This window comes from Aspergillus neoniger, assembly GCF_003184625.1.
Source record: "Aspergillus neoniger CBS 115656 unplaced genomic scaffold BO87scaffold_13, whole genome shotgun sequence".
NCBI classification, from domain to species: Eukaryota; Fungi; Ascomycota; class Eurotiomycetes; order Eurotiales; family Aspergillaceae; genus Aspergillus; species Aspergillus neoniger.
Window position 1 is genome coordinate 806,574 of NW_020291141.1, and position 13,277 is coordinate 819,850.

The 13,277-nt window shown below is 51.9% G+C and overlaps 2 protein-coding genes across 2 annotated transcripts; both read left to right on the plus strand.

Annotated features, from left to right (window-relative positions):
- Window positions 1-2,099: 2,099 nt before the first annotated feature.
- BO87DRAFT_306455 (bifunctional carbamoylphosphate synthetase/aspartate transcarbamylase) lies at window positions 2,100-8,991 on the plus strand (the record flags this gene model as incomplete). Its single annotated transcript, XM_025619362.1, has 2 exons — window positions 2,100-2,823; window positions 2,882-8,991. 2 exons carry the CDS (start codon window positions 2,100-2,102, stop codon window positions 8,989-8,991), a joined length of 6,834 nt encoding a protein of 2,277 aa, XP_025480735.1.
- A 1,489-nt stretch (window positions 8,992-10,480) lies between these two features.
- On the plus strand, window positions 10,481-12,357 carry BO87DRAFT_386088 (allantoate permease family MFS transporter; the record flags this gene model as incomplete). Its single annotated transcript, XM_025624747.1, has 7 exons — window positions 10,481-10,649; window positions 10,720-10,764; window positions 10,827-11,018; window positions 11,093-11,238; window positions 11,288-11,347; window positions 11,401-11,670; window positions 11,761-12,357. The coding sequence occupies 7 exons, from the start codon at window positions 10,481-10,483 to the stop codon at window positions 12,355-12,357; spliced, it is 1,479 nt and encodes a 492-aa protein (XP_025480736.1).
- Window positions 12,358-13,277: the final 920 nt, after the last annotated feature.

The following is a 13,277-nucleotide window of genomic DNA, read 5'->3' on the forward strand; positions in this document are numbered from 1 at the left end:
GGCAGCTTCCAGTAGAGCCATCGGGATATGTCTAAATGTTCGAGCCACCGTGCTCAAGACCCACGCGTCTGTCATCACGCGGCAGTAAACGACATGTGACATGTTAATCTCTCGGACGGGGCGCGAGGAGTGACATACGGCCTTTTCCCAGCTATGGCCAAGGCGCGAGTTTTGCGAATCAAGGGAAGATCAAAGATAACCGAGGAAATAGTATACAGTCTGTTTAGAGCCTTAGTTTGAATCTGCAGCTACTTCAAGGAGGTTGGGGAAGGGCAGCGCTTCTATTAAGGGACGCTGCCACCTTGCCGCTTTATGTAGAATATCGGACATTAGGCAGGGAGTCTGGAGATTGAATCACAGTGTGCGCACTTAAATCAAACGAACTTGGAGAACGCACAATAACGTGCCTTGACATTGACTCTCCATGTGCTTGATCCGAATGCTGCAGGACACAAATAGAATGCAAAATGGGCCTCATAGTCACAAGTCGAGAGCAAATGCTAGCATCATAATAATCCGTATTTCATATATCCACAGAAGCGGAGGTAAGTATGTGTCCTGGAAATTCCGATAGGGCTGAGACATGGATTTAAGGTGAATGGAAGATACTATGTTAAAGCGGTGTGCAAATATATATAATGATATGTCTTCATTTTCTCCGTGCTCAATGCAATTGTGGACCACACAAAATATGTATGGTACCTCATTTTAGTTTGGATAGAATATCACATAATGAGAGAATGAATGAGACGACATTGAATATTCTACATGGTAGATAGATGGTTAGGTTGTCAACTTGTTCATTAATGCAAGGAACCCGTCCAGAAACGCCAATAATGCGGGAACGGAATAGCCACATGATGCGGGGATTTTAAGGTAAAATAAAACAAGGAGCTCGAGTAGATATTGCATACAGTCTACAGAGTATACAGCGGAAAAAGAAGGTTCAACGCAGTAGCTGTAAGATGCTAAATTCTATGTTCCAGAAGGTACTCAACCAACGGCATCCCACCGAAAGGCCGAAAAAAGTACACTTTCCGATAACGGGTTGGCATTGAGTTTCCTGAAAGCGCCAATCGGGCCGATGATTGGAGGGAAGTGAAGCCAGGCATCGGACCGGATCCAGAACCAAAAGCCAAGGCAGAGAAACCGGGTAGGATACTAGCGCTCACCGCCTGCAGTGGCCACAGGCTGCAAGCGTGGTCGATCCGTGTGGCGAACTTTCCCCCAAAGAACCAATTGACTGTGACGGAGATGGGCCATCTCGGCATTTTTTTTTTGGGCTGGTGGCACTAACAGGCAGGAAGGTCTGTGTGTGCGGCAGAACCGCTCTCTGCAACCCCCTCCACCGAACTGCAATCCTAATACGAGACTAACCTAGAAAAGAGCTTTCTGCTTGCGATGACCTCACTCGGTTACACATTGGTGGCTGTTGTCCCGTCTAATCCTCGTCAGGGGATGTACTCCGTATTAAGAATGAGTTGTAAGATGGGGATGAATTCCATACTGATCAAAATCAGTCCCTCAATTTGAAATACCAGTAGTAGATTAGATGTCAAGGAAAAATGCCATTCACGCTGTGACGGATGAGTCAAAGCAGCAATTGGAACTCGGGGAAGGGAAGGGGAGGGGAGGAGGGGGGATGGAACTTGACTGGCTCCGGATTGCGGACAGGAATTGCTTAGACTCCATAATTAGCAATGGAAAGAAAGCAAACGAAGGCTCCCAGTGCTCAACCCCCTCAAAATCCCCAAAAAACGTCGAGAAAAATTTTCTTCGGAGGCGGTCAGGGCCAGCAGAAAGGCCCATGATCCCCGGATCGGTGAGTTCAACAGCCCAATGAGAGAGCTCCATCAAGCCCGCCGTACACAAAATTTTATTCTTGAGAATTCTTCTTTCTCCTCCTCTCCTCTCTCTTTCCTATATTCTTCCTCCTCCCGTGCAGAAGCAGCAGAATCACTCTACTCCCTCCCCTCTTGCATCTTTCTCAAAAGGGTCTTGGAGGCTGCTGATGCTACGGTAGAGAGAATACCCCCCAGTCATACAGTCCCCGAGAGGACCTTTTTCCCCTCCCCCCACACATACAGTCACTACCCAGAATGCCGCAGTCCGCTGGTCACGAGGAGGCTGCCCTCCCCTCCTCCCCTCTCTCTGGAGGCGCTGTGGCCTACAACCAGATCAACAAGGAATTGCAGCCGCTTCCCCCGATGGAAGCTCACAATGGGGCCGTGATCCCTCCCGCTTCGGCTCCCTACCGGGGCAGCAATGGGAGGATGGTCGCTGTCGAGCTTGAGGACGGCACCGTCTACCAGGGCTACAGCTTTGGTGCCGAGAAGAGTATCGCCGGTGAATTGGTCTTCCAAACCGGTATGGTGGGATACCCAGAGTCCATCACGGATCCCTCGTATCGGGGCCAAATCCTCGTCGTTACCTTCCCCCTCGTCGGTAACTATGGTGTCCCCTCCCGGGAGACCATGGATGAGTTGTTGAAGACTCTTCCCAAGTACTTCGAGTCCACCCAGATTCACATCGCGGGTCTGGTCGTTGCTACTTACGCCGGAGAGGAATACTCCCACTTCCTTGCTCAATCCTCCCTTGGCCAGTGGCTGAAGGAGCAAGGTGTTCCTGCCGTCCATGGTGTCGATACCCGTGCTCTCACCAAGCGCATCCGTCAAAAGGGTAGCATGCTGGGTCGTCTGCTGCTCCAGAAGTCTGAGACTGTCAGCGACGCCACTGTTATCCCCACGGAGAAGGACAGCTGGAAGCCTTTCTTTGAACAGATCGAATGGGTTGACCCCAACAAGAAGAACCTGGTCGCCGAAGGTAGGCACCCGACTCACAACTCAGGCGAGAATGATCATTTCTGACTTGTATATGACAGTGTCGATCAAGGAACCCAAGCTTTTCTCGCCTCCCGAGAATGTCGCCCTCAAACACCCCTCCGGTCGCCCGGTGCGTGTCCTCTGCTTGGACGTGGGTCTGAAGTTCAACCAGCTGCGCTGTTTGCTTGCCCGTGGTGTTGAGGTTCTCGTCGTTCCCTGGGATTATGACTTCCCTACTCTTGCTGGAAAGGACTATGACGGTCTGTTCGTCTCGAACGGTCCCGGTGACCCGGCTACTCTTGCCACCACCGTCAACAACCTCAGCAAGACCTTGAAGGAGGCCCGGACTCCCGTCTTCGGTATTTGCTTGGGTCACCAGCTGATCGCTCGCTCCGTCGGCGCCCAGACTCTGAAGATGAAGTTCGGTAACCGTGGTCACAACATTCCCTGCACTAGCATGCTCAGCGGAAAGTGCCACATCACTTCCCAGAACCACGGTTATGCCGTGGACTCCAACAGCCTCCCCGAGGGATGGGAGGAGCTCTTCGTTAACGCCAACGACGGTAGCAACGAGGGTATCCGTCACGTCAGCCGGCCCTTCTTCAGTGTCCAGTTCCACCCTGAAAGCACTCCTGGTCCCAGAGATACCGAATACCTGTTCGACGTCTTCATCAACAGCATCAAGGACACCATGGCTTCCTCGGAAGCTCTTCAGAAACCTGTCTCTTTCCCTGGTGGCGCCAAGGAGGAGAACATCAGAATCGCTCCTCGCGTTTCCGTGAAGAAGGTCCTGATCTTGGGTAGTGGTGGTCTGAGCATTGGCCAGGCTGGTGAGTTTGACTACTCCGGTAGTCAGGCCATCAAGGCTTTGAAGGAGGAAGGCATCTACACCGTCTTGATCAACCCCAACATTGCCACTATCCAGACCTCCAAGGGTCTGGCTGACAAGGTCTACTTCCTCCCTGTGAACGCCGACTTTGTTCGCAAGGTGATCAAGCACGAGCGCCCTGATGCCATCTACTGTACCTTCGGTGGCCAGACCGCTCTGCAGGTCGGTATTCAGCTCAAGGATGAGTTCGAGTCCCTCGGTGTCAAGGTCCTCGGTACCCCTATTGATACTATCATCACCACCGAAGATCGTGAGCTGTTTGCTCGCAGCATGGACTCCATCAATGAGAAGTGTGCCAAGTCCGCATCTGCCTCCAACTTGGAAGAGGCCATGGGAGTCGTTGAAAGCATCGGCTTCCCCGTTATCGTCCGTGCTGCCTATGCCCTTGGAGGTCTTGGCAGTGGTTTCGCCGATAACATGGATGAGCTGAGGGAGCTCTGCCTCAAGGCTTTCGCTGCCAGTCCTCAGGTGCTGATTGAGCGCAGTATGAAGGGATGGAAGGAAATCGAGTACGAAGTCGTCCGTGATGCCAGGGACAACTGCATCACTGTCTGTAACATGGAGAACTTCGACCCTCTCGGTATCCATACCGGTGACTCTATCGTTGTTGCTCCTTCCCAGACTCTTTCTGACGAAGACTACAACATGCTGCGTACAACTGCCGTCAACGTCATTCGCCACCTTGGTGTTGTCGGAGAGTGTAACATTCAGTATGCGCTGAACCCCTTCTCCAAGGAGTACTGCATCATCGAAGTCAATGCTCGTTTGTCCAGATCCTCTGCTCTTGCTTCCAAGGCCACTGGTTACCCTCTTGCCTTCATCGCTGCCAAGCTTGGTCTGGGTATCCCCTTGAACGAGATCAAGAACTCGGTCACCAAGGTCACTTGCGCTTGCTTCGAGCCTTCCCTTGACTACTGTGTCGTGAAGATTCCCCGTTGGGATCTCAAGAAGTTCACCCGTGTCTCCACCCAGCTCGGTTCTTCCATGAAGAGTGTTGGTGAGGTCATGGCTATCGGACGTACTTTCGAGGAAGCTATTCAGAAGGCTATCCGCTCCGTCGACTTCCACAACCTTGGATTCAACGAGACCAATGCCCTCATGTCGATCAAGGGCGAACTGCAGACTCCCTCTGACCAGCGTCTGTTTGCCATTGCCAACGCCATGGCTACTGGCTACAGCGTCGATGATATCTGGAAGCTTACCCAGATCGACAAGTGGTTCCTGAGCAGACTTAAGGGTCTTAGCGACTTCAGCAAGCTCATGACCCAATACAATGCCACCAGTGTGCCCAGGCCCCTTGTCCGCCAGGCCAAGCAGCTTGGTTTCTCGGATCGTCAGCTTGCCAAGTTCCTCAGCTCCAACGAGCTGGCTATCAGACGTCTGCGTGTCGAGTCTGGTATCATCCCTATCGTGAAGCAGATTGATACGGTTGCTGCTGAGTTCCCCTCGGTCACCAACTACTTGTACCTCACATACAACGCCTCTGAGCACGATGTCAACTTTGAGGACAAGGGTATCATGGTTCTCGGATCTGGTGTTTACCGTATTGGTTCATCTGTCGAGTTCGATTGGTGTTCCGTGCGGGCTATCCGTACCCTTCGTGAACAGGGCCACAAGACGGTCATGGTCAACTACAACCCGGAGACTGTCAGTACCGACTATGATGAGGCTGACCGGTTGTACTTCGAGAACATCAACTTGGAGACCGTCCTTGACATCTACCAGTTGGAGTCCTCCAGCGGTGTGATTATTTCCATGGGTGGTCAGACTCCCAACAACATTGCTCTGCCCCTGCACCGCTTGAACGTTCGCATCCTTGGTACCTCTCCCGAGATGATCGATGGTGCTGAGAACCGTTACAAGTTCTCCCGCATGCTTGACCGTATCGGAGTTGACCAGCCGGCTTGGAAGGAGCTTACTAGCACTGAGGAGGCTACCGAATTCTGTAACAAGGTTGGCTACCCTGTGCTTGTCAGACCTTCTTACGTGCTTTCCGGAGCTGCCATGAACACTGTCTACTCTGAGGACGACTTGGCCAGCTACCTCAACCAGGCTGCTGAGGTCTCCCGTGAGCACCCTGTGGTTATTACCAAGTACATTGAGAACGCCAAGGAGATTGAGATGGATGCTGTGGCTCGCAACGGTGTCATGGTTGGACACTTCATCTCTGAACACGTTGAGAACGCCGGTGTCCACTCTGGTGATGCCACCTTGATCCTGCCCCCGCAGGACCTGGATCCCGAGACCGTTCGCCGCATTGAGGAGGCTACCCGGAAGATCGGAAACGCTCTGAACGTCACTGGTCCTTACAACATCCAGTTCATCGCCAAGGACAACGATATCAAGGTCATCGAGTGTAACGTCAGAGCTTCTCGCTCTTTCCCCTTCGTCTCGAAGGTTATGGGCGTTGATCTCATTGAGATGGCTACTAAGGCGATGATCGGCGCTCCCTTCGCTGAATATCCTCCTGTTTCCATCCCTAAGGACTACGTCGGTGTGAAGGTGCCCCAGTTCTCCTTCTCTCGTCTCTCGGGTGCCGATCCCGTCCTGGGTGTCGAGATGGCCTCCACTGGAGAAGTCGCATCTTTCGGTCGTGACAAGTACGAAGCCTACCTCAAGGCCTTGATCTCCACCGGTTTCCGCCTTCCCAAGCGTAACGTGCTGTTCTCTATCGGTTCCTACAAGGAGAAGATGGAGATGCTGCCCTCGATCCGCAAGCTGCACCAGATTGGGTTCAACCTCTTCGCCACCTCCGGTACTGCTGATTTCCTGAAGGAGAACGGCGTCCCCGTCAAGTATCTCGAGATCCTTCCGGGAGAGGAGGAGGACATTAAGTCCGAGTACTCGCTCACTCAGCACTTGGCCAACAACCTGATTGACTTGTACATCAACTTGCCGTCCAACAACCGGTTCAGACGTCCCGCCAACTACATGAGTAAGGGTTACCGCACTCGTCGTATGGCTGTTGACTACCAGACTCCTCTGGTCACCAACGTCAAGAACGCCAAGATCCTCATTGAGGCCATTGCTCGCCACTTTGCTCTCAACGTGCAGACCATTGACTACCAGACCAGCCACCGCACTATCATCCTGCCCGGCTTGATCAATGTCGCTGCTTTCGTGCCCAACCTGATGGTTCCTGGCTCCCCTGACTTCCAGGCCATGACCAAGGCATCCATTGCCGCTGGTTTCAGCATGGTTCGCGTGATGCCCGTTGGTGTTGACGCTTCGGTCACCGATGCTCGTGCTCTGAAGATTGCCCAGCAGAATGCTGAGAAGTCCTCTTTCTGCGACTTCAACTTCTCTGTTGTGGCCACTGCTGACAACGCCGACCAGATCGGACAAGTGACGGGAGACGTGGGCTCGCTCTTCATCCCCTTCAACCACCTGTCTGGCAACATCAGCAAGGTTGCTACGGTCACCAACCACTTCGGTAACTGGCCGTCCAGCAAGCCTATCATCACCGATGCCAAGTCTACTGACCTGGCCTCCGTCTTGCTGTTGGCCAGCCTCCACAGCCGCAACATTCACGTCATGAGTGTGTCGTCCAAGGAGGACATCAGTCTCATTGCTCTCAGCAAGGAGAAGGGTCTTAAGGTGACTTGCGATGTTTCCGTCTACAGTCTGTTCCTTACGAAGGATGACTTCCCCGAGTGCAGCTCGCTGCCCTCGGTTGAGGACCAGAAGGCCTTGTGGGAGCACCTGAGCACCATCGATGTCTTCTCTGTCGGCAGCATCCCTTACCAGGTTGCTGGTGAGAAGAGCTCTCCTGTCGCCGGTATCGCCGAGACTCTGCCGCTCTTGTTCACTGCCGTCTCGGAGGGTCGCCTGACTGTTGAGGACATTGTCGCTCGTCTCTACGAGAACCCCAAGAAGATCTTCGAGCTTCACGACCAGGCCGACAGCTCCGTCGAGATCGAGGTTGACCGGCCGTACCTGTTCCAGGCACCCCAGGGTGCTTGGTCTCCTTTCAACGGCAAGAACGTTAGAGGGTCTGTGCAGCGTGTTGTTTTCCAGGGTAAGACCTCTTGCCTTGACGGTGAAATCATCTCCGATGCTTCCACTGGAACCGACATGTCCACCCACCGGATTGTGCCCGCCTCTCCTTCCGTGAAGGCCATGTCCCCTATGGTGCATGCTCGCCCCGAGAGCTCTCTCGACCGCAGACTGTCCTTCTCTGGAACTCCTCTCCGCCCCGGCCGCAAGCTTGCTGAGCAGGCCCCTGCTGTCGGAGAGCTTGGACCTCCTCTGTACACCCCCGTTCCCCAGGTGTCTTCCTCTCTTCTTGAGATGCTCTCTCGGTCCACCTTCAGACAGAAGCACGTGCTGTCCGTTAACCAGTTCACTCGGGCTGATCTGCACCTGCTCTTCACTGTAGCCCAGGAGATGCGCCTGGGAGTCCAGCGCCAGGGTGTGCTGGACATCCTGAAGGGCCGTGTTCTGTGCACTCTCTTCTATGAGCCTTCCACCCGGACTTCCGCTTCTTTCGATGCTGCCATGCAACGTCTGGGAGGCCGCACCATTGCCATCTCCACCGAGCACTCCTCGACCAAGAAGGGCGAGACCCTGCAGGATACCGTCCGCACTCTCGGCTGCTACGGAGATGCCGTTGTTCTGCGTCACCCCGATCCCAGCAGCGCCGAGACCGCGGCCAAGTTCTCTCCTGTCCCCATCCTCAACGGTGGCAACGGCAGCGTTGAGCACCCCACCCAGGCGTTCCTCGACCTCTTCACCATCCGTGAGGAGCTCGGCACCGTTACCGGCCTGACCATCACTTTCACTGGTGACCTGCGTTACGGCCGCACTGTGCACTCGCTGCTGAAGCTGCTCCAGTTCTACGATGTTCGCGTGCAGCTGGTTGCGCCCAAGGATCTTTCCCTGCCTGAGGAAGTCCGCCAGCAAGTCATTGCCTCTGGCCAGCTTGTTGTGGAGTCTGAGGAGCTGACTCCTGAGATCGTTGCCCGCTCCGATGTTCTGTACTCTACCCGTGTGCAGAAGGAGCGCTTCAGCGATCTGGCTCAGTACGAGCGTCTGAAGAACAGCTTCGTCATTGACAACGCTCTTCTGAAGCACGCCAAGAGCCACATGGTCGTGATGCACCCTCTGCCCCGTAACGCGGAGATCTCGGAGGAAGTTGACTTCGACCAGCGGGCGGCCTACTTCCGCCAGGTTAGTTTTTTCCCCGCCCCATTGACTGAACATGATGCTGATGTTGGATTACAGATGAGATATGGTCTCTACTGCCGTATGGCTCTGCTTGCGTTGATTCTGGCGCCTTAGGTCATTCCGGGGTATTGACGAGTACTACGATTTGAGGGAACCCAAAGATTTCTGTGGCGTTGTTTCACAGGTCTGAATGGCGACCTCCAAGCATCATGTGTGATTTACGTTGCGTGTTGCTTTTCTTCCTTTTTTTCCGCATTGGCTGGTGTTTTTCGAAAAGTTAAGCAGTGTTATACATATACCGCGTAGGCTGCGAGGCGATTAGAATGCCCGCATGATAGATTAGATGAATTTCCTTCCATGAACACAATCATCCCGTTATGTGTGATGTATGTGGTGTGTGTATTATGTATTGTGTGTTTTGTGTGTGTGTTTTGTGTGTGTGTTCTGTGTGTTTTGTGTGTGTGTTCTGTGTGTTGTGTGTGTCGTGTTCGTTATGTGTGTGTGTTGTGTGTGTGGTGCTTTCCGTTGTGTTTGGCGTTTTCTTTGATTTTTTTTGGCGTGTTTTCTTTTCTTTTACCTTTTTTTTCCCTTGTTTCTTTTCTTTTATCATTGGGTTTGGATGGACGGACTTTGGGATTTTGGGAATACCGGACTGGCGTTGAATTCTTCAGGACATCATGGGTGGGATGGACAACAACAACAACGACAACAAGAGATACCCCTGACGACTACTAAAAAGATACCACCGAGAAATGTTGATCATGTCTCGCAACAATATTATGATGATTATTCGATGCCATCTATTTTCCATTCATTCCAATTTCCATACCTTGTATACTTGTACTTCCAGTCTATGCTGGACAAATCTTACTTTTAAGTATTATTAGTAAGAATGAGGGTTGCTTCTGCATAGCATTTCATACTTCCTACATAAATCACTATGCAAATTATTTATGATGATATTATGCACCAAGAAACGCTGCCAAATGGTCTGAGCGACGAACCAGATATAATTTAGCATCGCAGCTCTCGACCGAGTGAGCCAAATGACGTTGAGCGGGCTGCAGATGGCGTGCTTTCTCCTCCAGAATACACCACTTCGGGCCTCTTCTCCATCAGTTAACTGTGTACCCAGAATAACTATCAACTGTTCAATACAAGATCAGCAGTCCGAATATCACTTACAGAGCAACATAAGTTCTCACCAACACTATGCAGGTCTTACTTATCATATCCAGGTAGTGGGTCTACTATCAAACAATCCATCATCACCACCAGGAACATCTACCTATTTACCCCCACCCCCAAACCTCGTAAACTTTACTGCCTCTTATGTGGATTACTCCACCAATCTCGCCATCACCGCTCCAGATTGCGCATCGGCTCGTGGATGCAAATATCCCATAGCAGGCAAAGATTAACCCTTCTGGACCCTGACAATGCCTTTCATCACGGCCGCCATGATGCCTGTCCCACGTGAAGTACCACTCCAGCAGACTCTTATATAGTCCCGTCTTGTCATGCAATATCAATCACTTGACGCTGTCTGCAACGTTCCAAGCCACTGCCAGGAACGGTAATCCATACCCCTGCTATGAGCAGCATGGCATCCACACCCGAAAAGACAATAGAGGCCGACGAAAAGGCCGCCTCTCCCAGCACAAGCAGCGTCACCAACATCGACGAAAAAGCTCTCCTTCGCAAACTAGACTTTCGTCTCCTCCCACCACTAACCATCCTATATCTCTTATCATTCCTCGATCGCAGCAATGGTATACCCCTTTCCCCTTCCTTGCCATCGATAACAATCCCCAAAATCTAACCAATACTTCAATCCTATAGTGGGAAACGCCCGACTCGAAGGCATGGCCACTGAGATCCACATGTGTATGTACCACCCACCCCTACCATATCAAATCACATAGCAATAAACCCTAACCAAACAACAGCAGGAGACCAATACCTCACCGGCCTAACCCTCTACTTCATCGGCTACGTCCTCTTCGAAGTACCCTGCAACATCGTCCTGAAGAAAACCACACCCCGGATCTGGCTCCCCACATTAACCTTAGTCTGGGGTGTTGTGGCGACGCTTCTGGGCGTGGTGCAGAACTATGCGGGATATCTAACTTCACGAACTGGTACACACATACCCCCCTCCCCGCTAAACCTACCGTATCATAACATGTACAATGCTAAAAGTGTGATAAATCAGCCCTCGGCATAGCAGAAAGTGGCCTCTTCCCCGGCGTCGTCTTCTACCTATCAATGTGGTATAAACGCAACGAGCAACACTACCGCGTAGCTCTATTTTTCAGTGCTGCTTCGTTGGCAGGCGCTTTTGGAGGGATTCTAGCATGGGTTTGTACCCCATCCCTTTCTATTCTAGCCAAGCTAATGCTGAACATAGGGCATAGCCCACATGAAAGGCGTAGGCGGATACAGCGGCTGGAGATGGATCTTCATCCTGGTACCATCCCCCATACCCCCTCCTACAGCCCTACCTCAAACCCCAACTAACAGAAAGGGTGCATAAAGGAAGGCCTCCTAACAGTCCTCATGTCCATCGGCGCCTACTTCTGGGTATACAACTACCCCTCAACAGCCGAATTCCTAACCCCCGAAGAGCGCCAATTCATCCAATCCCGTCTGAAGAACGACAACGACTCTACACGCGACGAGCAATTCACCTGGAGTGCTGTCTTCGACGCCTTCAAAGATATTAAAGTCTGGTTATACGGACTGGCCTTTCATACGATGTCGCTCCCACTCTACACTCTATCTTTATTCATGGTGAGCTAACCACAACCCACCCCCCCATCGCCTCCAACAACCCGAACATGCATAGCACTCACTAACAATCACATCTATTTAAAAATATAGCCAACAATAATCTCCGCCCTAGGCTACACATCCGCCCAAGCCCAACTCCTCACCGTCCCGCCCTACGCCGTCGCCTTCGTCCTCACCATAACCGTCGCCATTCTATCAGAGCGCACGCACCGTCGCGCGCCCTTCATTCTGGGTTCCACGGCACTAGCATGCATAGGCTATATTCTTCTACTAACTGATCACAGACCTGGGGTATCCTATCTAGGGACGTTCTTCGCTGCAGCGGGAATTTACCCCGCCGTGGCGATTGTGTTGTCGTGGCCGGCGAATAATGTCTCCGGTCAGACGAAGAGGTGTATTGCGAATGCGATGCAGATTTCCATTGGGAATTTGGGCGCTGTGTTGGGGACGCAGTTGTATCGGACAGAAACCAGTCCGAGGTATTTCCTGGGTCATGGGTTTGCGTTGGGGTATTTGGTGGCCAATTTGGTGGTTGTGGGGGTGTTGTGGGAGGTGCTGAGGAGGGAGAATAGGGTTAAGGCGGAGGTGAGGGAGAGGGAGGGAATGGAGGCGTTGATGGGGGATGTGGGTGATGCTGAGGGGGACTTTTTGGGGGATAGGGATCCGAGATGGATTTTTCAGACGTAGTTTGGGTACTGTCTAGTTACTTTGGAGGTACCGGGGTTAGGATAGTGGTATGACTCTCTTGGACGTTCAATCAAGGTGTCTGCTTCGTGTTCTCATTTTTGAAGGGTTGAGTAAGTTGATATGAATAGCCCTAACTCCCACCGCTCATGCTGCGTAGCTGGATAGATTGACACTCTTAGCAGCTATGAAGAAGAGTTACCCTAGGGACGTAAGGGCCAGCTATAGCAACCGGGTCAGTAATGCTCATTTAAGCAATAATGCTGCAAGAGGCGCACCAGAGTCGAAGTTACTCACGAATTTGAGCGCATCCGCTCGAGATCCTGATACAACAAACCCTCCGCATAACAGGGCTGCAAAATCTGCTCTATCCAAGTGTAGCAAGCCAGGAGCTTAGGGATTGGCACCGCCGAGGCATACTTTCCGAGTCAGAGGAGGTTGTTAGCTTCGTGGACGGTGACATTGGCTTCATATTTCAGCGTCACATTGGGAGCTACGCTCAGGTTTTCGATATTCTTACTCTTCGTTTGATTCCCAGTTTGCAAAGCTTATCGAAATTCGGTGCAGTATAATCAGGGCAGATATAGTAGGCCTTCCACGACTTTTGTGATTTCTTCTGGCCCGTTTCATCCTTTCCATCCGTTTCTTTATCGCCAGTCGTCTCATAGTCTACCATCTCAACGTCTGTTCTTTCTGAGTTTGCCTTGTCAACGTCTCTTTCATCCATGTTTTCCTCGCACATTACTGCATTCACCAATGCTGCTCCATACCATTTCTCTTCTTCCAATTTCCTAGCTCATACTTTAGATATGTCATTCCTACTTCTTTCATATCTAACATGACGGTGCTGAAGAAAAAGGAGATGAGGTATGTAGATTCGAGTAAGAAAATGCATGCTCATCTGGGGAGTGTTGCAGAGAACG